General features: G+C 52.1%; 1 protein-coding gene across 2 annotated transcripts; it reads right to left on the minus strand.

The window, feature by feature from the left end:
* Window positions 1-4,636: 4,636 nt before the first annotated feature.
* PHLDB3 (pleckstrin homology like domain family B member 3) lies at window positions 4,637-25,262 on the minus strand. Of its 2 annotated transcripts, none has more exons than XM_053655712.1 (16): window positions 25,193-25,262; window positions 24,327-24,680; window positions 23,182-23,364; window positions 22,913-23,059; window positions 20,377-20,505; window positions 19,984-20,148; window positions 18,985-19,095; window positions 18,809-18,892; window positions 18,355-18,468; window positions 10,657-10,756; window positions 10,402-10,489; window positions 10,229-10,316; window positions 9,969-10,025; window positions 6,802-7,021; window positions 5,985-6,029; window positions 4,637-5,026 (listed from the first exon to the last, which is right to left on the minus strand). In XM_053655712.1, the coding sequence occupies exons 2-16, from the start codon at window positions 24,558-24,560 to the stop codon at window positions 4,776-4,778; spliced, it is 2,016 nt and encodes a 671-aa protein (XP_053511687.1). In that variant the 5' UTR covers window positions 24,561-24,680; window positions 25,193-25,262; the 3' UTR covers window positions 4,637-4,775. The 2 variants fall into 2 exon arrangements, with proteins under 2 accessions (XP_053511687.1, XP_037008233.2); XM_037152338.2 differs by having other exon boundaries at window positions 4,799-5,026; window positions 5,985-6,070.
* Window positions 25,263-26,585: the final 1,323 nt, after the last annotated feature.

The following is a 26,585-nucleotide window of genomic DNA, read 5'->3' on the forward strand; positions in this document are numbered from 1 at the left end:
AGCAGGTTGGGGTGGGAGCCGAGAGCATGACAAAGCAGAGGGAGCAGCAGATGCAAAGACCTACAGATGGGAAGTAGCAGGAACCACTCAAACTCGGAGGAGAGCAGTGGACCTGGAGCTCAGAGAATGAGGGGAAAGAGTGGAAAGTGAGGCAGAAGACCAGGCAGGGGCCAGGGCACTACAGGCCCTGAGAAGGGATTTGAATTAATTCTGAGAAAGGTGGACAACCTTTGAGAGTGTCTCAGTCAGCTGGGGACACGATCAGATCTTTCTAAAATGATCAGTCTGGGAAATAATGCAAATGTCCATCAAGAAGTGAATGGAGCCCTAGCTGGTGTGCCTCAGTGGATCGAGTGCCAGCCTGAAAATCAAAGGGTCTTTGGTTCGATTCCCAGTCAGGGCACATGCCTGAGTTGTGGGGCAGGTCCCCAGTAGGGGGCGCATGAGAGGCAACCGCACATTGATGTATCTCTCCCTTTCTGTCTCCCTCCCTTCTCCTCTGTCTAAAAATAAATAAGTAAAATCTTTTTTTTTTAAAGAAGTGAATGGAAAAACAGTGGATTGCCTGTGGAATACTACACAGCAATGAAAAAGCCAACTAATGGCTTCAGCAACATGGATGAAGCTCAAAAACTTCGTGTTGAGTTCAAGAAGCCTTAGACAAAGAAAGCATACTTTATAGTTCCATTTATATGAAGTTCTAGACCAGGCAAAACTAGTCAGGGGTGAGGGAAATCACAGTAGGGGTTATCTTTGGCTGGGCGTTGCCCCAAAGGAGCAATGGTGAGAAGCCCTTACAATCTCTGTCTGGGTGGTAGTTACACATGTGTACAAATATGTAAAGAATCATTAAGCTGTATACTTACGCAAGTGAATGAACGTACATTATTATTAAAGAAAGAAAGGAGAGCCCTAGCCAGTGTGGCTCAGTTGGTTGGAACGTCATCCGGTAAACCGAAAGGTCATAGACTTGATTCCTGGCAAGGGCACATGCGTAGGACGTAGGTTCAGTCCCCAGTTGGCGCACATATGAGAGGCAACCAATCCATATTTCTCTCCTTCTCTCTCTCCTTCCTTTCTCCTCTCTCTAAACTCAATAAGCATGTCCTTAGGTGAGGATTAAGAAAAAAAAAAAAAGAATGAATGAAACAGGACAACAGTCTCTGTGACCTTTTTGTAAATAAGTACAAGACTCCAGAAGGGAAGAGAAAGAAGACCAGGGGTGCAGTGAGGGAACTGGCCAGTTTTCCAAGTAAGAGAGAGAAAGGCAGCCCCTGCTGGCTGGCCGGGGGTTGGCCTGGCACTCAGTGAGATCATAGTGTTCTGCGACCCACCAACACAGACTGCGACCATCACACAGGGCCACACTGTGACCGGGATGGAACGAGATGCGCTCAGGACCACTGTGTCACCATGTCTGAATACAGAAACAAGAGCAAACCATGAAATGACTAAGGGTCCCCATGTCCTGGCTTTAATGTAAGGGACTGCTCGTATTGTATTTATTATATTGTGTTCCGTTAAAGTTATACCTTTACTCTTGCTTTGCTTCTCTTAGCTCATAGATAAGATTTACCTATGGCAGTTAAAATAGTGGCTGTGTTCGTAAAGATGTTATCTGTTCCCCAGGCCCCGTTGGGCACCCCCACTCCCAACAGTGACTAGCACCTCAGTCATAGGTGAGGTCACTTGGCATCGTGTTGAGAGAGAAAGTGAATGGCTGCTGGTAAGGTCATTTGGCACTGGCCCCCTTCTCTGCCGCCCGGCCTTGGAATCTGAGCCCCACTTATGGTTTGCTGTGTGACCCTGTGTTAGGTGTCTTCACCTCTCTGAGCCTTCGAGGTGTCTTTTATAATAAAGGAAGGAATGTCTTTCATAGAGGAGTGAGGCAGCGGACAAAGTATCAAATCTGGAATTTTAATCCTGCCTCTGTCATCCTCCTGCTGTGTGACCTGCACCAATTGTGTCTCCTTCTCTGAACTTCGGCTGCCTCCTTTGCCGAATGGGTCCGAAAACCCCTCTCTTGTGGGGTGCAGGGAGGCCAGCTGATAATACTATTATTATTATTTTGTGCTCAACAGAAGAAGGCCCTGCAGGCCGTAGCCGCGTGGGAGAGTTTCAGGGAGGAACCCCAACTGGCTGGACCAGAACAACTAGCGTCTTGGGAGGGAATTGGACTCAGGGTGGGGAGCCTGTTCTTGCTCAGGCCTGCCCAGAGTCCGGGCATTGACCTGCACCTGGCCCTGGACCAGGGAGCAAAGGGAGGTTTGAATGCAGGGCCTCTGCTTAACCTGCTCAGTGACTCTCCCCAGCTCCTCTCCCCAGAAGTCACTGCGAAGAGATTTAGAATCCGGTTCCCAAGGTGGATGCACAGAGGGGCTAGTGCAGAGGCAGTCCCCAGTCCTGGAGGTCACGCCAGGGCCTCAGACAAGCCTGGGGCCATAGCCACTAGGGGTTTTCTGTCCCCCAGGACAGCAAAGGCACTGAGCTCAGTGACATTTCCGGCCTGTCTCAGACTCACTCCCTCTGGGCTGTACCGTCTGGGATGTCTCAGAGAAGGGGTGGGGTCAGGAGCAGTGCTGGCTCCCTATATTGCGGGGCTCAGTACAAAATGAAAATACGGGGATCCGGTTCAAAAGGCAGGAAAAAATGCCTTTAAAATACTATAAATAGAAACTTTTTCTTCCACCATCTCTCTCCACTTCTCCTGGCGTTTAATGTCATGTTCCCTTGGGCACAGGGATGCTTCTGGGGTGAGCACAGGCCCTCGCAGGTGTCTAGAGACCTTGTCGCATAACTAGAGCGTTCTGGTTCTGGGCCCCCTTTCCTCCAGCTGCCCGCAGCCACGCCCCACCCTGAGAGGCCATAAGGCACAGGTGCCCATGTACACCCAGGCCCCGCTGAAGCTGCAGGGTGGCAGTGGTCATGGGGTGGGGGTGGGGGGAGGAGGCGGAGTCTCGGCTCCAATCCCCTCAACTCATGCTTCACAGCCCTTCAGACTTCACTTATAAAACACAAGTTCAAATACAAAATTAAGACTTTCCAGACAGCAACCACAGAGCATTAATCCTGAGAGGGTTCTTCTGAGCATGCAACCGGTCAGCTGGTCACATACATGCCATGGAGCTGGCCCCAGCTTGTGCCCAGTTTGCAGAGGAGATGAATTGATCCAAGAATGCAGATGTCTCCCACCGGGAGGTGGGGGTCAAGGGAGGGACAGCTGGGATCATTGAGAGCCTGGGAATTGGAGTGTCAGCCTCCCTAGGACTCAGAAGTGCCAATTCTGGGACAGGACTGATAGGACACCCAGGTCCCAAGGACATGGGAACCAGAGGGACTTATAGTCCCATTTCAGAGGAGGTGAGGGAGACCTGACCCCACAGCCTAGAGGGGTCACTGTGGGGGAGCCTGGGGAACTGCGGAAACCCAGAATAGGCACCTGACACAGTCTAGAGAACAGGAAAAGCTTCGTGAAGGAGGGGACACCTTGGGTCAGACCTAAAGGATAGAGTTCTGTGTGCCTTGTTCACCATTGTCTCCAGTCCTCGGCATCTTTCTCATCGATTTATTAACACATTAGACATTTTCTCAACATCTAGTTTGCACAAGGCTCTTTGCTGTGCACGGAGGACTCAGTAGTGACAGAGACAGCCCCAGTCCCTGCCTTCTGGAGCTCCCACCCAGCACGGAGACACACTCATCAGCAGCGATGACCCAGAGCAGTCAGTCAAGGCTGTGATGAGTGATCAGAGCCAGGATGTGAAGTCCAGGGGAAGCATCTGACTCAGCCATGAGAATCAGGGAAGGCTTCCTGGAGAAGGAAACACCTGCGCTAAAACCTAAGTGATGAGTAGGAACTGGGTAGAGTGGGAAAAGCTGTCTAAGAGGTGAATGGGAAGCATTTTTCTTTTTTCACTTTCATGGAGTGAAATGTGCCCTATGGTGCTGGGGACACAGCAATGTCCAGGACAGCCCTGGTTCTGCCCTCATGGAGCTCCCAGTCTAGAAGAACATAAATCACCAGTGATAACCTAGCTGTTCAGGAACGGAACAGTAGAGCTTAAAGCAGTGCTTAACCCAATCAGGAAGAGCTTCTTCCCAAATAAGACCTGAAGAATGAGGAGCTAACTGGTTAAGGGCAGGGCAGAGGGAATAACATGTGCCAAGGCCTGGAGTGGCAAGAGCCCAGTCAAATCAAAAAGGGGGGAAGCAGACCTGGCTGGTGTGGCTCAGTGGCTTGAGTGCCTTGTGTCTGGTTCCATTCCCGGTCAGAGCACATACCCGCGTTGCAGGCTAGGTCCCTGGTTTGGGGGTGTGAGACTGATGTTTCTCTCCCTCTATATCTTTCACCCTTCCCCCCACTCTACCATCATTTGAAAGTGGGGTGGGAGTGGAAGCAGTTAGACCCAGAAACTAAAAGACCAAAATTGCCAAAGACTAAGGACACATGCCTCTCCACACCCCTCTCTCAGCCGTGACCTGAGAGTCGAAGGCCTCCGTTTTTACAGCGGGGAGAACCGGCTGGGGGACGCCTGGCGCTCTGATGTAACCCTAAATCGGACGTCCTGCCGACGACGATACGGGGCGAGGGGCCCAGATGCTTGGGCTGGAAAAGACAACAACCGGTTTTTCCCTCCATGTTTAATTCAGTATCACAGGAGCACCAATAAATAGTTCCTCCCCACCCCCGCACTTTTCCTCCAACCCGGCACAGGGCCCCGGGGCTGGCTTCCCGTCGGGGGAAAGACACCTGCAGCCCCGAAAAACACCGCGGCTCAGGCCAGCAGAGCCGCAGCACGGGCAGATTTCTCGGAGTTCCAAAGGGGCGGGGCCCAGGCTTTTCCGGAAGTGGGCGGGGCCTCGCAGGACCGTCCGCCAGGGGCGGGGCCGCTCACGGGGCGTGGTTCTCGTCGGCCGCCGTCACGATGACGTCCATCCAAATGCGCATGGCCTCGGGGCTGGGCGCTACCATGTAGAAGAGGCGCTCGTAGGTTTTGACGCAGAACGTCAGGCGAGGGTTGGGGCTCTGGGATAAAGGGGCGGGGGAGGTGGTTAAGAGCACAGAAAGGATGGAATATGGCGTTGGACGAGTTACTTAAGACTCCCCGAATCTGCTTCCCCATCTGCCGTCCTAACTAATGGCACCTACCTCATTGGGTGGCGAGGGTTAAATGAATTAACACGAGGAGCTTAGAATTTTTAGGAGAGGAACTTAAAAAGAAGGAGCCGTGTTCCTTTCCCCGAGCCTACCTTTCTCTATATTAGAAGTCTAAGCATTCAGATTTCCTTTCTCCAAAATGTAGCTCTCCCTGGTTTGTAACTGGGGAAAGCTAGCGTGTTCTGCAACCCATTTATTTATTATTTACTTGCCAAGCCTACATTCAGGAAATCCCTTACATCCATTATCTGTCTTTGACCTTCTCACCTCTGAGGAAATGGGTTGAAGTGTGCCCATTCTGCAGGTGAGAAAACTAAGGCTGGCAAACAGAAGTCACTTCCCTGATGTCCCACTGGCTGCTTTCCACAGCTCTTTCTAAACACTGTACCAGTTGCCAACATTTAAATTTCTGGCATTGCACTGTTATAAAAGTTTGAATTCCTGAGTCCTCTAGGGAAAAAATTAAAAATATGATGTGACATGGGACCCATTCTGTTTGGCAACTACGGGCGGAAGCTGAAACCGCGGTCTCCTCTGAATGCTCCCAGGCTGCCCCAACCCTCACCCTGCCGTTCATTCATTCATTCATCAGTGTGCCAAACTTTTGCTCTAAATCTTTCACGCCAGGAAAAGTAACAGTGGCCGAGAACCCAAGGCTGCAACTCTTAACTTTTGGTCCCCGCAGTGAAATGCCCTGTCTCCCCCCTGTGCTGGATGGAGTACCCTGACGGTGCGGGCCGTGGATGGCCTTTCCCCGGAACTAGCTAAAGCTAGACTGCAGGGCCTCACACGAGGAGGACAGGGCAGCGCCAAGCAGGGACTTCACCTTGAAGGCACAGCGCAGGTGGTCGTAATAGACTTCCTCGATGGCCTGGAAGTAGATGACGCCTTTGAGTTTAGATTCTTCCTTGTCTGACAGGGAGGTGAGGGAGAAACAGAGCCAGTGAGGTGTGTGCGTGGTATGAGTGTGCGTTGGGCAGGGCGCGGTCACTGGGTCCACGTCCGGAGATTGGGGTTGGGGTGGGGAGCAGGTTGACAGTCCGAAGGCCCCTGAAGTACTGTGGATGGGAGGTGAGTGAACATGGATGCTAAATGGGAACCTGATGTGGAGTCTGGACAGGACTAGGGGATGGGATTGGAATCCGAGTCCCTCAGTGCCTTGGTCCCCAACAAGGGAAGGGACTCAAGGACAGGCCAGATGCACTGACTCCCCTGGAGAAAAGTCGAGAGGGGCCTGGACTCCTGGGTCTCGGAGGCAGGGAGGGCACTGATTAGATGGGTTCTGACTCCTCCTGGGTATTTTAGAAAAATGGGGACTGGGGAGCCAAAATTGTACAAAACTGTTACCCATGTTACTGAAGCAGGCTTTCTATAGGAGGAAGGGGATGGAGGTCAGGACTCCTGGGTCCTGGGGGAAGAGGGAGCTAGGAGCCCAGAGTCCTGGGTTGTGGAAAGTTAGGGAAGAGTAGGGGACCAAACTCCTGGACCCTGAGGGGAAGTCCAGTGTGGGGGCCTAGACTCTTGAGTCCTGAGGAAGGAAGGGGCTGGGGATGCGCCTAAGAGAAGGGGGCGGGGCCGGGGCCAGGGCTCCTAGGTGTCTGGTGGGAAAGCCCCGGGGGTGGACTTCTTCAGGATGGGTTTACCCGCGTAGTAGGCCAGGCGCCGGGCCTGGCGGTCAAAGCAGAACCACCGCTTCCTCCAGGTCTTGATGCGCCCGCCCATCTTCACCAGGGGCCCGCGGCAGCAGCCCCCAGACACCTGGACATTTGGGCAATTTTCAGGGTTGTGGCCCCAGCGTTCCAGGTGCTGCTGGAGATCCAAGACCCGGGGTACCTGAGGGCGGGGCGGGAGCATGGGCGGGGCCTGGGAGAGAAGAAAAGGGGGCAGCTGAGGGCACAGGGTCAGGAGGAGGTCCTGAAGCCTGGAGCCCACAGGAGGAGCCTTCGGAAAAGTCATGAAAGGCCTCTTACAGCCTTTAAACAGCAACTCTAGCAGTGACGACCCCGATGGGGAAACTGACGGCTACACTTACTATGAAACTGCCGGAGCTTCATCAGCGTCAACCCCCTGACTCCCCCACCACCGCCCACCCGTCCCTGGGACAGGGATACTATGAGCCCCATACTACAGATGAGCAAAGCGAGGTACAAAGAGATGAAGTAAAGCCACCCAAGGTCACCCAGAGCTCAGGTGGCAGAACTGGGGCCGGAACCCAGGGCTTCCTGACCTAAGAGCTCAGGGTGAAACACCACGGGCATGTCACAGAGGGGAGGGATGCCTAGGTCAGGGTCCCCAAAGTGGGGACCCTCACATACTGCCTCTGGAAAGCAGGGACCAAATAGTAAGTGGTCAGTAAGTGAGCGCGCCATTTCCATTATCATTGCTGTTGTGATGAAGTCAGTGACTATTACCTGTGCTAAGCAGTTTATAGGCGTAATTCCACTGCCCACTCAAACCCTCTTGGGGGGTCAGTACCCTATTATCCCCATTTTAATAATTTTGAAAGATTTTATTTATTTACTTATCTTTAGAGAGAGGAGATAGGAGGGAAAGAGGTAGAGAAACATCAATGTGTGGTTGCCTCTCACACGCCCCTACTGGGGACCTGGCCTGCAACCCAGGCATGTGCCCTGACTGGGAATCAAACCAGTGACCCTTTGGTTCTCCGGCTGGCCCTCAGTCCACTGAGCCACACCAGCCGGGGCTACTTTTTCCATTTTAAAGATATGGAAATTAAGACTCAGAGAGGTTGTCACTAGGCCCAAGTCACAGAGCCAGAGATAACCAAGACAGGACTTGCCAGGCAGTGGTCCCCTCAGGTGGTCAAAAAGGGGAGAAGAATTAAATTAAGGCCCTGAAAGTGCCTACTGTTACCAGGCCCAGCCCGATCACACCTACTCTTCCTGAATGATCTCTGCAAAGACTAGCATGAGCCCGCAGTCAGGGGACCCACGCCAGGCCTCAGACCTGCCCGCGAGCAGAGCCCCTGGGGAATTTGTTAAAATGCACGCTCAGATTAGGTCGTTCCAGGCAGGGTCTGGGGTGGGGTGAGGTTCTGCAGATGTGACAGGCCCCAGGGACGCCGATGCTGTCGGTCCACAGGCCACACTTTGAGTGTGGAGGGCTGAGAAGACTGAAGTGAGGCCAGAGCAAGAAGGGATGAGAAACAGAAGAGACTCACTGGGTGGAGACAGAGATCGAGCTGGAAAAAAAGAGGGGACGTGGAGGGGCAGACTGTTGCAAGGACACCCGCTGGGGCACCTGGAAGCGCATAGGTCATCCTGTCAAATCCATAGGGGTGGCTCCCCAGTGTGTCCAGCGATCACCATGACTACCTCATTTTCTCTCTCCTTCCTGTCCCCACTTGACAGCTGAGAAAACTGAGGCTTCAGAGAGGCGGTGACTCAGCCAGGTTACCCAGGTAGGACGTGGCGGAGTCCGCCCAGATCCAAGGGAGCAGCAGGGCTGGCCTTCGGGCTGTGTACTCCGCACAGGACCCCGCCCCTTTCAGAGCCTCAGTCCCCGCCCCCCCCCCCCAACTGAAGCTCAGGGGCTGTTTTCACAGCACAGGCTGCTCCAGGCAGCGCTGGCTGCTGTCAGGCTCTCCAACCTGGTGACTCTACTGTTAGGCACAGACCCAGAAACACGCTACTTAATAAATGATGCCGCTACCAAGCAGGGGTGATTCATTTTTAATGAGCTAGAGCTCATGCTCTGCTTTCAGTCCTTGACTCATATCAGCACCTGACGTGCACCTTATTTTACTTACTCATTGGGCTTTTCCTTTTTGGAAAGCTTTATTATTATCTTTCTAATCCTCACCTGAGCTATGTTTCATTGTTTGTTTTTTTTAAAATATGGTATATGTCTATGTCTCAGAGGTTCTTTTTTTAAAAGATTTTATTTATTTATCTTTAGAGGGGAAGGGAAGGAGAGAAACATCAATGTGTGGTTGCCTCTCGTGCGTCCCCTGCTGGGAACTGGCCCGCAACCCAGGCGTGTGCCCTGACTGGGAATGGAACTGCAATCCTTTGGTTCGCAGCCCGCACTCAATCCACTGAGCTACACCAGCCAGGGCCCATGCTGTCACATTCTTTATAATAAAAATGTATCCATGGTATTAGCACAGGTAAAATACCATTTGAATAAGGAGGCTGTCAGCTAAATCCATAATGTAAGAAAGTACAGGATGAGTTTTTTTCTATGAGTAAAATGGTGTTAAACAAGTCGGGAAGACCCTGGCTGGTGTGGCTCAGTGGATTGAGTGCCGGTCTGTGAATCAAAGGGTCGCTGGTTCAGTTCCCAGACAGGTCACATGCCTGGGTTGCAGGCCGGGTCCCCAGTAGGGGGCGTTGGAGAGGCAACCACACATTGATGTTTCTCTCCCTCTCTTTCTCCCTTCCTCCCCCTCTCTCTAAAAATAAATAAATAAAATCTTTTTTTAAATTCATATTTTAAAATTTGGTAAGTCTGTTAAAAAAACAAAAATAAACCAAAAACGCAAATTTTTAAATGATTTTTAAAGGCCCCGGATGTAGTTGCCTTCATTTTGCAGTAACTGTGACACTGTCACCACCCACTTCCAGGGGAGGAGACTGAGGCACAGCCAAGCGGAGCGTGTTACCCGAGGACGTGCCGTGGGTACAGACAACCGCAGCGGGAAGGGAAGCCCGGTCTTTTTGGTTCCCTTCCCTTGCCGAGCCCAGGACCCTTTTCTGCGCCACTGGAGAGGAAAGGGTGAGATAGGAAAAGACAGAGGCCAGGGAGCAACACAAGAGGGGGAGAGGTGGGGTGAGGGTGGGAGACTGACCATGATGGCAGGAACAGCGGGGCCTGAGCAACCTTCTGCGCTCCTTCTTGTTCCTTCCTGTGGATTCAGGACGGGGTCAGTCAGGAGACCCACCAGTAAGATCTGAGGAACAAAGGACTGGACTCCTGGGTCCGAGGGAGGAGGGGCTGGGGGCCTGAACTCCCCGGGGCGGGGGGCTGGGCGCGTGGAATCCCGGTCCGAGGGAGGAGGGGCTAGGGGCCTGGAGTTCTGGGTTGAGGGAGGAGGGTCTAGCGTCTCACCCTGGCCTTGAGCAGCCGCTCCCGCTCCGCCACAGCCTGCTGCAGCAGCCGCTCCATGCGGGCGATGTCTGGGTAGAGCGCCCCATAGCTAGGAGGAGGGCACAGAGACCAGGGCAGGTTACAGGGGCCCTGCCTCTCCCCTCCCTCTCTGCACCTTCTCCCTGATGTCTCACCTATTTCCAGGGCCACAGTTCAGCAGCTGATAGAGCGGGTGTCTCCCAGAGTCCCCTGCTGCTGGGAGGGCTGAGGCCTCCAGGGGCCCTGGAGGAGCAGAGGTGGGGTCAGGGTAGGCGGCTGGGACTCTCCCTTGTCCAAGCCCCTCCACTTCTCCCCGGACAGGCAGCCATGCCAAGTTCCTCCGTCCTGTGCTTCAGGAAGGCTGGTGGTTGGGAAGGAAGAGGTGTCGGGGGATGGCGGGGGGTCCTCACCAGCACAGTGGAGGGACAGAGGTCGGGGGGATCCCCTCTGGCTCAGTCTCTCTCCCCTCTTCCGGGACATGCTCCCAGTCCTCTGGAGGCCGATGGAGCCCTGAAAACACAGGAGACGCTCAATCTCAACTGGAAGTCAGAGGGCTCACTGCCGAGGGAAACCACCATGTAACCGGCACAAGTCAAAAAGCCATTATAAACGTGATGCCGAGTGAGAGCTACCGGCCGCAGAGGGCCACACCGGGTCAAGTCCACAATGGGCAAAGCCAAGGAGACAGGAAGTAGATCGGTCTTTTGGGGAAGAGGGACAATTGAGGGTGATGGCTAAAGGGCCCCGGGTTTCTTCTGCTGTAATGACCAGGCCCTAAGTGGTGGTGATGGTCGCTCAATTCTGTGAATCCACTACAAGCCACTAGTTGTACACTTGAACTAGGTGAATTACGTTTTAATAAAACTAAAAAGAAAAGCGCACTGTGTGGAGGGCACGTGGAAAAGCCAGGCACCCTCCCACATGTTGGGGAGGGGCCGTTCTATCAGAACAAGCTTTAGAGAGGCCAGTGTGGCTCTTTTTATTTTATTTTTAAATACCAAATGCATACATCTTTGAGCCCCAGTTCCACTTGCAGGACTATATCCAATGCATATATTAATACATATGCAAAATGGCTTGAGTTCAAGGTTATTCCCCTCAGAAGCCTGGACACCACCCATGTGCCCACAGAAGGGGGCAGGGTAAATAATCAGGGATGACGCACGCCGTGGAAAACGCCACAGCACGTACACTAGGAGGAGGGGATGCTCTTTACAGCCGGAAAGAAAATAACCTCCAAGATAAAAAGCAAGTGCACAGCAGCGTAAGGATGATATATTTGTGCATAAAAAAAGAGACAGCATGTGTGCAGGACAGAATGTATAAACACAAACATCTCCAAGTAGACACCAGACACTGGCCACCATCGGCAGAGGATCTGAATGGTTGGACATAATAGCCAAAGAGCCTTTTCCATGCCTTTTGAGCTTTAAACACGGGGGATGTTTAGCTTGTTGTTTTTTTTTTAAAGGATAACTAAATGCAACCTGTGTTCCTGGACAGAAAAAAAAATTTCCTTTGGTTTTTGTCCCAGAAAAAACATTAGTGAGACAACTGACTAGATATAAATAAGATCTGTGGGTTTTAATAGTATTATCTCAATTAGTTACCTGAGTTTGATCACTGTACTGTGGTTATGTGTAAGAACAGTCTTGAGCCCTGGCTGGTGTGGTTCAGTGGATTGAGTGCGGGCCTGTGAACCAAAGGGTCACCAGTTCAATTCCCAGTCAGGGCACATGCCTGGGTTGTGGGCCAGGTCCCCAGTAGAGGGCGTGTAAGAGGCAACCACACACTGATGTTTCTCTCCCTCTCTTTCTCCCTCCCTTCCCCACTATCTAAAAATAAAATAAACAAAGTCCTTTTTAAAACATTGCTGGTCTTTAAAAAAAAAAAAAAGAATGGCCTTGAGCCCTGACAGGTGTGGCTCAGTTGGCTGGGCATCACGCCACAAAACAAAAGATCACTGGTTCAATTCCTGAACAGGGCACATGCCTGGGTTGAGAGTTCAGTCCCCGGTCAGGGCACAAGCAAGAGGCAACCAACCGTCTCTCACATCGGTGTCTCTCTCCCTCTCTTTTTTTCTCCCTTCCCCTCCCTCTAAAAATAAATAAATAAAATCTCTTAAAAATGAATAAAAATTTAAGAACGAATGGCCTTGGCCTTACAGAATGATAGAGAAGTATTTAGGGGTAGAAGGGAATCACACTTCAGAAGAGAATAGTAAAGTGTGTGTGTGTGTGTGTGTGTGTGTGTGTGTACAGAGACAAGAAAGAATAATAAAGCAAATGTCAAACGTGGTAAAATGTTCATTACAGATTCTGAATGACAGCTACACAGGAATTCTTTCTACTCTTTCTGTAAGTCTTAAGTTATTTCAAAAGGAAAAGTAATGAAAGATGAAAATGTCCATGAGAACAACCCATAAAGAAATAGTTAAAGTCATTTCTAAAGAAAAAAACAGCAACACCTCTGTGTGGATAATAAAAATAATTTTTAAAAGTTGCATGATTTGAGCACCAGTAAGGATACTCACTGCTACAGGTCGTAACTCATCAAACACATGTAATCCATGAGTTAATAATAACAGTATTATTATTAACAGGGGGCAGGGTAAATCATAATAGTAACAGTAAAGGGAAAACTGACGTGGTTACCTGGGGAGGATGCAGGAGAACCAACCTGGTTTTGAAGACAGGTGAAGGAAGTCAAACCAGTGAGCATTTTCCCTACATTTCCTACAAAAAATCACACCCCTGGGTAACAAAACAGTAAATGAAGGTGAGTCCCTTTTGATAGAAATTTTTCAGTCGTGCCAATAAATGTATATCATCAGAAACTGATGGGGGCGAAGAGAATAGGGTGCTATAAAAGTGCGTCCCCTTCTGCCCAGGCCGGGTGGCTCAGGAGGTCGGACCGTCATCCTGGACACCAACAGGTTGTGGGTTCGATCCCTGGTGGGGGCTCATGTGGTAGGCAACTGATCAGTGTTTCTCTGTTCTCTCTCTCCCTCCACGCCCCTTCCTCTCTCTCTCAGGGGTCAATGAACATACCCTCAGGTAAGGATTAAAAAAAAAAAGAGGGTCACCTTCCAACCGGAAGACCAGGGAGAGCCTTCTGGACAGTGACCCAAGGCCCAAGGATACAAGTTGGCCAGGGAAGAATCTGGAGAGTTTCTGCCAGATGGAAGCGTAGAAAAACACTTCACTTCCTCGCAAAACCAAAAGATGGATAACAACCAATTTTAAAACAATGAACAATGAGGACTGCCAGAAAAATCAGACTTCACGGAACTCCTGGCAGAGAGGATGGGCAGCAAGGTGGACCATGTGAGCGAGGCAGGGGCTGGCTGACTGGGAAACTAAAGACTCAAAACCTCTGACCGTAACCCTGAGTGGTGTAGCTCAGTGGATTGAGCATGGGCCTGTGAAGCAAAGGGTCGCTGGTTCGATTCCCAGTCAGGGCACAGGCCAGGTCCCCAGTAGGGGGCATGTGAGAGGCAACCACACATGGATGTTTCTCTTCCACTCTTTCTCCTTCCCTTCTCCTCTCTAATACTTTTTAAAAAAAAAACACACACACCTCTAACTGTAAAATGCTATGGGGGTTGCAAAGGCAAACTCCCAGCCTCACAGGAGAGTTTGTTGGAAAGTGCAGCTCAGGCAAAGCCAAGGGCATTGTTCCCTCTCTGACCCTCCCCCAACAGACACTGCCACAATGCAGCAAAAAATGGTGCCCTGTCCTGGTGAATACCTAAGGCTTTTCCCCCTACAACATTACGGGTACGCCATTCCAAAGAAATATGGCCCAAATTAAAGAACAGATCAAAACTCCAGAGAAACAGCTGGGCAATGAGGAGACAGCCAACCTGTCTGAGGCAGAATTCAAAACACTGGTGATCAGGATGCTCACAGAACTGATTGAGCTTGGTCACAAAATGAAGGAAGAAATGAAGGCTACACAGAATGAAATAAAGGAAAATATAAAGGGAACCAACAGCGAAGGGAAGGAAACCAGGACTAAAATCAACGATTTGGAACAAGAGGAAGAAATAAACATCCAATCAGAACAGAATGAAAAATAAGAATGCAAAAAAGAAAAAAATGAGGAGAGGCTTAGGAACCTCCAGGACAACTTTAAATGTTCCAACACCTGAATCACAGGGGTGCCAGAAGGAGAGGAAGAGCAAGACATTGAAAACTTATCTGAACAAACAATAAAGGAAAACTTAGACTTCCAGGAAGTCCAGGAAGCCCAGAGAGTTCCAGAGAAGTTGTACCCAAGGAGGAACACACCCAGGAAAATCATAATTATGTTATCCAAGATTAAAGATAAGGAGAGAATCTTAAAAGCAGCAAGAGAAAAGGATTCAGTTACCTACAAAGGATTTCCCATAATGCAATCAGCTGGTTTCTCAGAAGAAACCCTGCAGGCAAGAAGGGGCTGGAAAGAAGTATTTGAAGTCATCAAAGGCAAGGACCTGAACCCAAGATGACTCTGTCCAGAAAAGCTTTCATTTAGAATGGAAGGGCAGATAAAGTGCTTCCCAGATAAGGTCAGGTTAAAGGAGTTCATCATCACCAGGCCCTTATTATATGAAATGTTAAAGGGACTTAGCTAAGAAAGAGAAGATCAAAAACTATGAACAGTAAAATGACAACAATGAACAACTGAACCTAAAAAACAAAAGCAAAAACTAAGCAAACAACTAGTAACAGGAACAGAATCACAGAAATAGAGATCACATGGAGGGTTATGAGCAAGGAGGGGGAGAATGGGGGGGAAAGGTACAGGGAATAAGAAGCATAACTGGCAGGTACAAAATAGGGAGAAGGTAAGAACAGTATGGGAAATGGAGAAGCCAAAGAACTTATATATACGACACACAGACACGAACTAAGGCAGGGGAGGGGGGAATGCTGGAGGGTAGGGAGGGTACAGGCGAAGGAAGGTTAAAGAGGAGAAAAAAAATGGGACAACTGTAATAGCATAATCAATAAAATGTACTTTAAAAAAAAAGCCGGCTGGGGAAGACTGAGGGGAAGTGTTCCAGGTGGAAGAATCGGCAAGTGCAAAGGTCCTGAGACAGGAACAAGTGCGGCTGGTCAGCGCTCTGCAGCTGAGCAGGGTCCTGAGGACAGCGGTGAGCGGGGGCAGGGGCCCGATCGTGCAGGGGCTGGCAGGCCCTGGCGAGGAGGCCTGGGGGGGCTGAAGGCATTTGGCGGGGAGGACTGAAGTAGGAGATGCATCTGTTGTGTGCAGAACAGATGGTTGGGAGATAAAAAAGAAGACAGAGACACCAGTGAGGAAGCCAGGATAGGGTCACAAAAACCAGAGATGGGATGGAACTGGAGAGAAGGATGCCGATAATCATACTACGACTAATATTTGTGACTGTGATCAGAGTACCAGCAGGCCACATCCACGGAGCACCTACTATGTGCCAGGCACCATGCTGAGCCTTTACCTGTCGACCAATGGGTGCTGTTATTATTCCCATTTTTCAGCTAAGCAAACAGAGGCACAGAGGCATGTCTGAGTTCAGCCAGCTGGGAAGTACTGCCAGCTGAACCCCAGCAGGGGCTGTACTCTCAGACATCACGGCATCCGGGAAAGAAGGGTGGAATGTGAGGATTTACTAGGACTTGAAGCGAGAGAAAAGGGGTAAGAAGATGAGGAGTTATCTACTTTTTTATCCGGCTGTGCCCTGCGGCCCCCGGCTGCTCCCTCTGGACCAGTGCTGAGCACGGTGCCCACCTCGACTCTGCAGGAGCCCTAGAAAACCAGTCTCCTAAAAGGCACAGGCCACGGAAACAGACATACTGGGTTCAGACCTGCTCTGCCACTTCCTGGGTGTGTGACTTTGGCAGGACATGTCTCCTCCCAGGCTGGACTTGCCTGCTGCAAAGTGGCCGAGGGCCCACTGCCCTGCCGTGGCCAAGGTCAGGATTACATGAGTGACCTCGTGCAAAGCACTTAGAGGACTGCCTGGCCGGGCCCCCCAGGTGACAGACACCTGGGCGCAGGACAGGTATGAGAGCCACAGCAGAGGGTACAGGGTGCCCCTGGCCCTAGAAGCTCCGTGTCCACAGGAGGCAGTAACTCAGGAAAGGACTCCATAGGAATGGACCCGGCTTCCCATTGAGTATCTGTAGCCAGGCAACTTACTTATAAGGGTCGTATTTACTGTAAGTCGGTTGCCTGGCAACCCAGCTGCTACCTTTATCAGGCTCCCAGGAAAATCAGTCAGAAAGTGAGTTCCCTAGACATTATCTGCTCACCCTTTGCCACTAATAGGACCTACTTTGGGAGATTCTTCTGAGCAAAAAATGAAATGATATATTTTCATTTTATACATACATAGATATCCATGAATATATATTATATATTCATGGAATTATATATTCATAAATTATACAAAACACAACTTCATGAATGTACATGAATACATATAATTTTATATCAAGTTGCCAATATTTGGCTGTTTTTCATATCTAAATAATAGCAATCCCACATGGCTCAAAGTGATAAAAATGCTTTAAGTAGACCCCAGCCTACATTACTCTCTCTAAAGTGACTTATTATTAATATTAATTAATTTTAATAAGTAGTCCTGGCCAGATAGCTCAGTTGGTTAGAGCATTGTCCCGACACACCAAGGTTGCAGGTTTCATCCCCGGCCATGACACACGGGAATTGTCCACTGAGTGCATAAATAAGTGGAACAAGGCAATATTTCTCTCTCCCTAGAAAATCAGTAAGTAAAAAAAAGTTTAACCCTGGATGGTGTGGCTCAGTGGATTGAGTGTGGGCCTGCAAACCAAAGGATGGCGGTTCAATTCCCAGTCAGGGCACATGCCTGGGTTGCAGGCCAGTTCCCAGCAGGGGACACATGAGAGGCAACCACACATTGATATTTCTCTCCCTCTCTCCTTTCTAAAGATAAATAAATAAAATCTTTTTAAAAAAGGTTAAGGCAAGATTTTAAAAGTATTAATAAGAAAGAACACACTGCATATTATATTACATGATATGTATACTAGACAGTCTAATAATACTCATGTTATTAGCCTGTGTACAAAGACACACACACACACACACACACACACACTGAGATCTCTTCAACAGCATTGCTGCAACTGCAAAAAACAGATCACTATCCACAGAGGGAGGGTGGCTTGATGCCCCAGAGTAGAACTGTGTCCACAGGGAAGCCCAGAGGGGTGGAGCGTAGGCTCTGAAGACAGAGCACCTGGGTTCACATCCCGACTCAGCCACACACCAACTAGCTGAGTACCTTCACCTCCCTGCCTCAGTTTCTTCACCTGCAAAATGGACCTAAGAACCTTCTTCGTTGAGTTTTTGCAACACCAGGTGTATGAATCATGCGTGAAGCATTTCACATGGTACCTGGCCCACGATACACGGGAAATATGAGCTGTCGTTAGTATCACTGTTATTGTTTATCCGGTTATCGTCACAGGGTTGTTAACCAGGATGAGTCAGCTCTAAATGTGTCAATAGCAAACAATCTCCATGACAGAACATTCAGTTATAAAAGCCAACTTATAGCTAACATACACATTTTTGCAAAACAACAAAAAAAAACTGCTTTACATGATATAACGCAAGCTACCAATTTCTAAGCGCTTATCCACACAACTGAAACGAGACTTTTGTCATGTAACTTGCACCCCACCTCAGGCACCACGCCCTGCCACCGGCTACTCTACTTCATTGAAAAAGTCAGTAGCAACTTGTCTCATTAACACAGTTTCCGAAGATCCAAAAGGGAGGCTACGCCAGCAACACACAGTTGTGCTGCCTCTGCGGAGGGGACTGTGGGCCAGCAGGGTGGGCGGGGGGGCCCGCTTATCAATACGCCCTGTTCAGATGCTTTTCCCACTTGCTCCTGGGCACACACACGTTTCATTTTTCCAGGGAAGGAATTGAGGGTTAGGCAAAAGGGGAAGAAAAAAATGAAGCCGGAGCCTGATAAAACTAAAAATACCCCTGGATCAACTAACTCTCCCTGCCTCCCCCCCCATGGCAGAGAAAGCCACAGTGGGAATTCTGGAGACAAGGCGACTAGGGGGACAGCGGGGAAGCACCTGCAGGGAGCTGTGAACGGAGAAGAGGCAGGAAGAGGCGGAGGTGGCAGCGTGCGGCGCCTTGGGGTCCTGCAGCACCAGCAGCTGGCGGTCTGTCTTCTGAGTGAACAGGAGCTGCGTGAGAGGGTGAAGGTCAACAGGAGCTGGAGGGATCGCAGGCCCCACTAGTTCTAGGATGCTCTGGCCACTGTCTCCAGTGCCAGCCCATTTCTCAGATGGAAAAACAAAGGCCCAATGTCACCAGAGGGCTGGAATGGGGTCTCACTGTTTGATCTCCCAGACCATGGGCAGAGACTGCTCTTTCCCTGAGGAGGAGGAGCTGGGGGCCCCGAATTCCTCCATCACCCAGAGGCTGAGCATCCTGGATCCCAAGGGAAGAGGGGTCTAAGGGCCTAGACTCCTGAGTCTGAGGGGGGCGGGGGCGGGGCTGACGGGTGCACTGAAACCCCCATACCTTAGTGAGGGCCTGGTTGGACTCGGCAGGGTCTCCGCCAGAGCTGCCCTGAAGGCAGTTGAGCTCCAGCAGCCGGCTCCGTTCCTAAGGGAGGGCAGAGGCATGACATCACGGACCGCCACCCTCCAGAGTCGGCAGGACGGGCCACCCCAGCCACAGAACTGATGGCCACCTACTTGTGTCAGGGCCTGAAGGGCCTCCTCCTTCTTCCGGCTCAGCCCCCGGCTCTCAGCTGCCATCTGCTCCCCCAGCGACTTCAGCTGCTCCTCCAAGACCTGGATCCGATGCTGCAGGGCACCCCCAGTACCCCCATTACTTAGCTGACCCGGGTCCCCGGCTGGCTCCTCCAGAACCAGCTATACCATAACAGAGACCCCGGGTCCTGAGGGCCTGAAGGGAGCTGGGGGGGGACTCAGAGTTAAGCTCCCTGGTGCCTTCTTCCCTCTGGGGTGTCCAGAAGAGGAGATGGAGGGTCGTACCTACAGACAGAGACCCAGAGTCGCCAGAGACAGAGCGAGAAAGGGGCAGATGGAGGAACAAACCGGAAGCAGGACCTAGACAGATCCCAAGAGGCAGAGATGCAGAGAAGGAAGACAGGGTGGAAGCACCGCAGAGATGGACAGAAGCTGCGTGAGACAGAGGGACGGAAAAGAGAGTGACAGGAAAGGGACCCAGAAATGGAGGCGGAGAGAGAAGACACACTTCAGAACTCTCTGATGCAAAATTCCAGAACACGTGGCGCTCAGTCCGGCCAAACGTGTCACTTTTTTTCCAGTGGGCTTTGTCAGACCCTTGACTCTGACGCTCGCAGAAAGAACTGGCGGCAGCAAAAAGATGCTCTCAAAAAGCATCTTTTTGGATAGGGTTTGACAGGCATAGAGTGTAGTGGTGAAGAGTGAAAAGGGTTCAAATTCCAGCTCTGCCCTCTACAAACTAAGCGACTTGGCAAAGGTTCCGTGAGTAGGCTGACCCTCAGTTTCTTCATCTATAAAATGGGAAAAGGTAAGCTCTGTCTCCCAGGATTGTTGTAAGGATTCAGTGATTAAACAGACGTCAGCTATTATTGTTCCTATTGTGAAGGACACGGCACAGGTGGGGATCAGAGAAGGGCCAGACGTGGAGGGGAGGAGGCGGAGGGCGCCGTGAGCAAGGCAGGCTAGCGCGGCCCGGCTCACCCTGTGCTGAGCCAGGCTGGCCTGCAGCTCCTGGACCTTGGGGTCCCGCACACGAGCTCCAGGGCTGCCCCGAGGATCCTCCTCCTCCCGCCGGCTCTCCCGCTCCAGTTGCTGGAACTCCAGGTCCTCGTAGGCACGCTGGGCCGCATCCAGTTGTTCCCTCATCTGTGGGCAGAAATGCAAAAGGGCTGGAAGCCTGGACCCGGAGGGCTCAGGGGAGTAAAGGGTGGGCCAGGACTCCAGGCTAACAAGGGAGGAGGCATTGAGGGCCTAGATTCAAGTCCTGGGGGTTAGGGGACTCTGGGAGTAGGAGGCTGAAGGCTTGGACTTCTGGGTCTTGAGTGGGGAGGGGCCTAGACACCCGGTCCCTGAGAGGGTCCAAAGAGCCCTCACCTCCTGCACGGTCTGCAGGAACCGCTCACGCTGGTCCTCTGGCTGTGAGTCGAGTTGCCCCTGGGCCTCACGGAGTCTCTGTCGAAGACCTTCCACTCGATCCCGCTCCTGGCTCAGCCGCCTTTGCTCCTGAAAGAACAGCCAGGCTTTTGGCCTCCCTCTGAGCACAAGGGACAGACACAGAGGCAAGCGAGGGCCAGGCCCACCGGACCTCTGACGCCCCCCTGCCTGGGGTTGGCTTCATGAGGGCAGGGACCCTGTGAGTCTGGTTCACTTTGGTGTTGGCTTGTCTGGAGTAGGCATCATCTAAACAGTTGTTCAGGAAATGAATGATGCCATGGCTGGTGTAGCTCAGTGAATTCAGCACGGGCTGCGAACCAAAGGGTCGCCGGTTCCATTCCCAGTCAGGGCACAAGCCTAGATTGCAGACCAGGTCACCAGTAGGGGGTGCATGAGAGGCAACCACACATTGATGTTTCTCTCCCTCTCTTTCTCCATCCCTCCCCCTCTGTCTAAAAATAAGTTAATTAATTAAAGAAAAATAAATGAATGAATGCAAAGCATATCCATGCTGGGTGATTGATACTTGGACCCAGAGCAGGGGGTCAGACATGGTCCCTGGACCCCAGGTGGGGTCACAGCCAGTTACAGCCTGGGACAATCCAGGCAATGAAATGCAGGGACTGTCGGAACCCAGAGTGGGGAGCAATCTATTGGGGTAATCCCAGGTTTTCCTGGATGTGAAGATTTTAAGATGAGCCTCAAAAATCAGAGCGCATTTAGACCTAAGGAGATAGAGGGGGTTGAAAGGGTATTTTGGGGAGAGGGAACAGCATGTTGCAAATGCGCCGTGGAGTTGAAAAGTGTGGGAAGTTTAGGGGCAAACTCTGGTTGGGAAGGAAGAAGACACAGTGGAGGAAAGAGACAGTGAGCACAGGGGAGACGATGGCGGAAAGGTGGGCTCAGCTGGTGTTGGGTTTGGTCAACCGGGCTAAGAAGCCCTAATCCCGAGGCAATGGGGAGCCATGGAAGGATTGAAAGGATGGAGGGGGACTGAGGTGTGGAATCGTCCCTTTGGGAGATGGATTCCAGGAGTTGAGACCAGCTACTTCATGAGCCCTCCAAGCAAGAAGGGCGAGACCTACCCTCGGCCTGGCAGTGGGGATGCAAAGGGGATGCGCTAGACAGAGGACCAGGGGACAGAAAGGGTGAGACCTGTTGATTGACAGGGTTGGGTGTGAAAGGTAGGGAGGTGAGCCGAGCAAGGTCCAGGACACTGGCCTGGTGACTCAAGGGAGGGTGAGCTAGAAAGAATGTAGAAAAGGAAGTTGCTGAGGTCAGCTTTGGCTGTGGTGACCGAGAAGGGCCAACTCGTGGGTCTGTGGGAGGTGAGGCCTGGGCGCCTCGACTCCTGCGTACTGGGCGAGGAAGGACTATCTAGGAGCCAGTATCTTCAGCAGGACACAGAGGTCTGGTTATGGGAGAGAAATCAGGGCTGAGAGAAATACAGGCTCTTTGAGGACCCAGCCCGAGGATATTACGACATACAAGATAAGGGCTAAGAGATCATTTGATAGAACAACAAAGGTTCCATCTCCTAAGTTGTAACCTTAAATCCACACAATGACTACCAATGGAGGGCTGTTAAAGCCTTTAGGTACAGGATTATTAGGAAGGGATCAGAGTGACCTTCTGAGGTTGGACAACCAGAGCTGACGTCCCCCTAGCATGGCACACAGGAAGCACCAAGCACACCTGAATCTGATGCAACTTGAACTTCTCACCCACCACCTGCTGCAAGGAAGAGGGACAGGCAAAGGACACGGGCCACATCCTGACTGTGGGACAGGAGACTTGGTTTCTCCAAGAAGTGGGATGGAAAACAATAGTAGGGAGGGACTACTAGAAGTGAAACAAGTAATGAAAAAAATACAAATAAAATAAAATCAGTAAAAAAAAAAACCCAACACGTATGGCATTTCAACCTTTTTGGGGACCTGATTCAAACAGCTAACCAACCATTCAGGGGCATTTTTGAGACGATCTGGAAACTCGAAAACTGGAAATAAAACAATATTTAAAACTTATTAATGTAAAAAGGAGTTCTTATTGAAAAGTAATGTGATATCTGGGACAGGCTTTCAAAACCAGGAATAGGGACACAAACTGAGGGCTACCAAACAGGCATGGAAGTCGGTCACTGCTGAAGCTAAGGAGCGAGCACACCGCACGGCGGCCATCTGACTCTTCTGTTGCTACTGGTTTGACGTTTTTCACAGTGTGACACTGAAAGAGCGAAGAGAGGGGGCCAAAGGAAGGCCCCGGTGAGTCAGGCTCCAAAATCCTGGTCTGGGAGGCAGGAGGAAGATAAGGAAAGGCATCTGTCCATCACCACCTCCCATCCTAGCCCAAGTGTCCCCACTTGGGGAATAGGGGTAACCCTAGTCCTTGGAGCCCGCGTCCCGGGAACCCCACCAGGAATACCCCTCCGACAGGGAAGAAAACTGATGATGAAGACTCAGCCGGACCAACAGACCTGTTCCCTCTGTTCCCGCTGCTCCCGGCTGCCCTGCTCTGTGTCCACTTGCTGCTCTAGCAGCTCCCGGAGTTGCTCCTCCTCCCGCCGGGCAGCCACTCGCTCCCCAGCCAGCTCCCCGCGCAGCAGGGCCACCTCAACCTCCATCTGTGGAGAAAACGGAAAAGCTAGGGCTCGGAGGTCTAGGAAAGGAGGGGGCTGGAGGCCTGGAATTGGATCCCATAGAGGAAAGGACTGGGAGGCTTCGTGCACAAGGTCTGCAGCCTCACCTCGATTCTCAGCTCCTTCCTCTGGCGCTGCAGCTCCTTCACTCGCTGCTCCATCAGGGCCATTCGAGTCAGAATCTCCAGCTGCTGCTCTCGAAGCCGCAGCGCCACCCCTCGAGCCCCTTCCTTAGACTGGGGGGGCGTGGGGGGCGTGGCCCGGGTCTGTACAGAAGGCGGGGCCTCCCCCTACGATAAAAGAGGGTGTGGTCAGAGGGTGTGGAGAGGCCTCACACCCCCCCCCCCGTCACTACATTGGTCTGTTCCCTGCCTCAAGCTTCCTCGGGGGGGGGGTCTTAACTGGCCTAAACTCAACCAGCACGCTTTTATACAAGGCGGGGTGCAAGTCCAGTGACCACCAGGCCCCAGGGGCTCGCAGTTTCAGGAGCCAACTCAAGGGAGGGTGTTCCTTTTTCTCTAACCAGGTCCTATTTTCTGGGCCCCTACGAGTCCTCGTAGGCCCCGGATCTCTCTCTCCCCCCAGGTCTCTCGAATCTCTCCCACTAGTGTTTGTCTTCTGTCTCTACGTTGCTACTACTTCCCCTCCTCTTCCTCGGAATATCTCCCTCTCTTAAGGTTTCTCTGTCTCTATTCCGTCTCTCTGAGTCTCTTCCTGTGTCTCTGTCTCTTTGGGGTCTTTTCTCTTAATTTTATTTATTTCATCCTCATCCGAGGGCATGCTTAGAGAGAGGGAAGGGAGAGACATAGAGAAATATCAGTGTGAGAAAGAACCATAAATAGGCTGCCTCTCGCTCGTGCCCCACTGGGGACCGAACCTGCAACCCGGGCATGTGCCCTAACGGGGAATTGAATCTGCGACCTTTGGGGTCACTGGACAAAGGCCCAGCCAGCTGAGCCACAGCGGCCGGGGCTCTTTTCGGTCTCTGTCTCTCAGTCTGCCCGTCTCTGAGTCTCTGTCCATCCGGTCTCTCCATGCCGGTCTCTGGACGTCTCTGTCTTTCACTCGGGCTGGGTCTGTCTGGCCCCGGGTCGATGTCTTTGTCTCTCAGGAGTTGCCATATCTCTGGGGCTCTCTCCTGGTCTCCGAATTTAGGTCTATCTGGTCTCTCTCCATACCTGTCTCTCGCTGTCCCTGTCACCTGCTCTGGGTCGCCCCCGACCCCGGGGCTCCTGCCCTCCCCGCCCCTCACCGCGTCGCGGCTGCTCTCGGTGCTGCTGCCTTCGGCCACTTCTTCCTCTTCCTCCGCCTGCTGCTCAGCTCCTCCGCCGCTAGAAAGCTCCGCCGGGACCTCGGGAGCCTCCTGCTCGCGGGAGCCCTCGGGGTGCTCCCGGGGCTGGGCGGCTTCTTCGGGCTGAACCGCCTCATCGCACTCTGGGACCTGTGGCGGCGGAGTCCCCTCGTCCGGGCTGCTGGGAGTCCCCATGGCGGTGGCTCGCTACGGCGGGGTGGGCGGGGGCCAGGAGTCTGGGGGCGTGGCCTGGCAGCGTGGGGCGTGGCCGGGGAGGCCCGAGCGCTCCGCACGACTCTTCCAAGGGGGCGGGGCCTAAGAATTCAAAGAAAGGGACTGAGCACTCCCGCAGCGTGGCCTGGAGTTTTCAGGGTCGGGATTCCTCGGCTCTTGCCCCGCCCCCGGAGGTGGGGCCGGATTTTGAGTCCTGGATCCTAGCCCACCCCCTATGGGCTTCTCCCTTCTATCCAGATGTGGCACCTTGTTACCCCACCCCAGCAGCCCCCCCCCACACAATCCCTGGACCACCTTACAGCGACCCCGGGGTCTCCTTCTCCCTCGGGGACCTAAAAGTCCGGGCTCCTATCCCCTGCACCCCGGAGCCTGGTAGACTTGGCTCCGACCCCAAAGGAGGGACACCCATGCCACCTCACCCAGGGACCCAGGAGTCCGGGCTCCTAGTCTCCCTCTCTCCAGACAAACCAGGAGTCTTGAGTCCTGAGCTCCTCCAAGGAGCTCCATTCGCAAACTCTAGCCTCCTCCACCCGCGCAGACCTTGGAGGCCAAGCCTCCAGCCCCCTTCTGCTCCGCAGCCCCGGGCCTCTCACCCGCTCAGGATTCGGCGCGCTCGCTCTGCACTCAGGGCGCTGTCGTTTCAGCCTGTGAAACAGGTGGCTGGGGAAGAGGGAGGAGAGAGGCTGCTCTGCACCCCCTCCACAGCAGCCCGGAAGTGGAGGGGGGGCACAACAGGTCCAACAGCTCCAGAGGGAGGAGGCAGCGACCTGCTTGCCCCGCCCGCGACCGTGGCATCCGGGCATCCCGGCCCCACCGGTCCCACTCTCCGAAAACCCAGCATCGCGACCCCCCTCCGACCACCACCCAGCTCTGTTGCTGGCACCCCCATTGCTGTCTCTTGGAGGGCCAGGTGTCTTGGTCTCATATGTGCAACGCCTCCCTAATGCCAGACCCTGGGAATGCTGAAAGAAAGAAGGGAATGCAGATAGGGGCCTCTCCCCTGTAATGAGTCCTTTACAAGAGCCCGGACCGGTTTGGGGAGCTGGACAAGGGGACGAGGTGCCCTGAGCTGAGTCAAAAACCTGCTCAGAGACAGAGAAGTGTGCCCCCCCCCCCACTTTGCTATGGGGTGAACCAAAGAAATTAAAAGTGTCAGCCAGACCCTTTCCTCTCTGGGTAAAAACAGGAAAATAACTGGTGTGAGAAAGTACTATTGGATGTCAGGAGCTGTGCTAGAAGTTGATACACGTTCATTTAATTCTATACTCCTAGCAGCGTAACAACAGATGTCTATCTCCACTTCCTAGTTGGGGACACTGAGACCGGGAGGGAGGGGACAAGTGTGCCCAAAGTCTATACATGTTGTTAAAGTCAGCACCAGATGTGTTCTCTGGAAAGTGTGCTTTTAAACCATTTTGCTGACTGTCACTCCAAGCCAGGAAATGCCTGGAAGATCGTTCCAATTGATAGTGACAATAATAGTCGACGCTCATCCTCACCTCCCGAGGCTGTGCTGCAGCTAATATGGAAACTGCTGTGGTAGATGGCGGCCATGGTGGTAGATGCTGTGGTTGTGGAGGCTTAGGGCGTGGCTATCCTTGGGGCCCTGGAAGTCTGGGACACATCAGTGAACATGCCTGGAGTAGACACTGATCACTGACACGGCTGCTGTCATCCACTGTGTGTGAAAGAGTTCTATCGCTTCTACTGAAAACCTGATTCAGCAGCTCAGTTTCAAATGGTAAAAAATCCTCTTCTTTTCACCCATAGTTTATCAGGGATGATCACCTCTCCATGGCCGAGGAACCCTCTACCGCTTGTCACTCCCAACACAGGGGTCAGTCTGTGTCCACCTCATGTATCATATTTCCTGGGCATCTTAAATGAGTGCTTGAATTACAGATGTTATCATCTCATTATGGCTCCTATATCCCTGACAATGCTAACATCTCACTTTCTCAGTTTAAAAAAAAATTTAATCTTCCC

The sequence above is a fragment of the Artibeus jamaicensis genome, unplaced genomic scaffold (assembly GCF_021234435.1).
Source record: "Artibeus jamaicensis isolate MK-2021 breed Jamaican fruit bat unplaced genomic scaffold, CSHL_Jam_final scaffold_11, whole genome shotgun sequence".
NCBI lineage: Eukaryota > Metazoa > Chordata > Mammalia > Chiroptera > Phyllostomidae > Artibeus > Artibeus jamaicensis.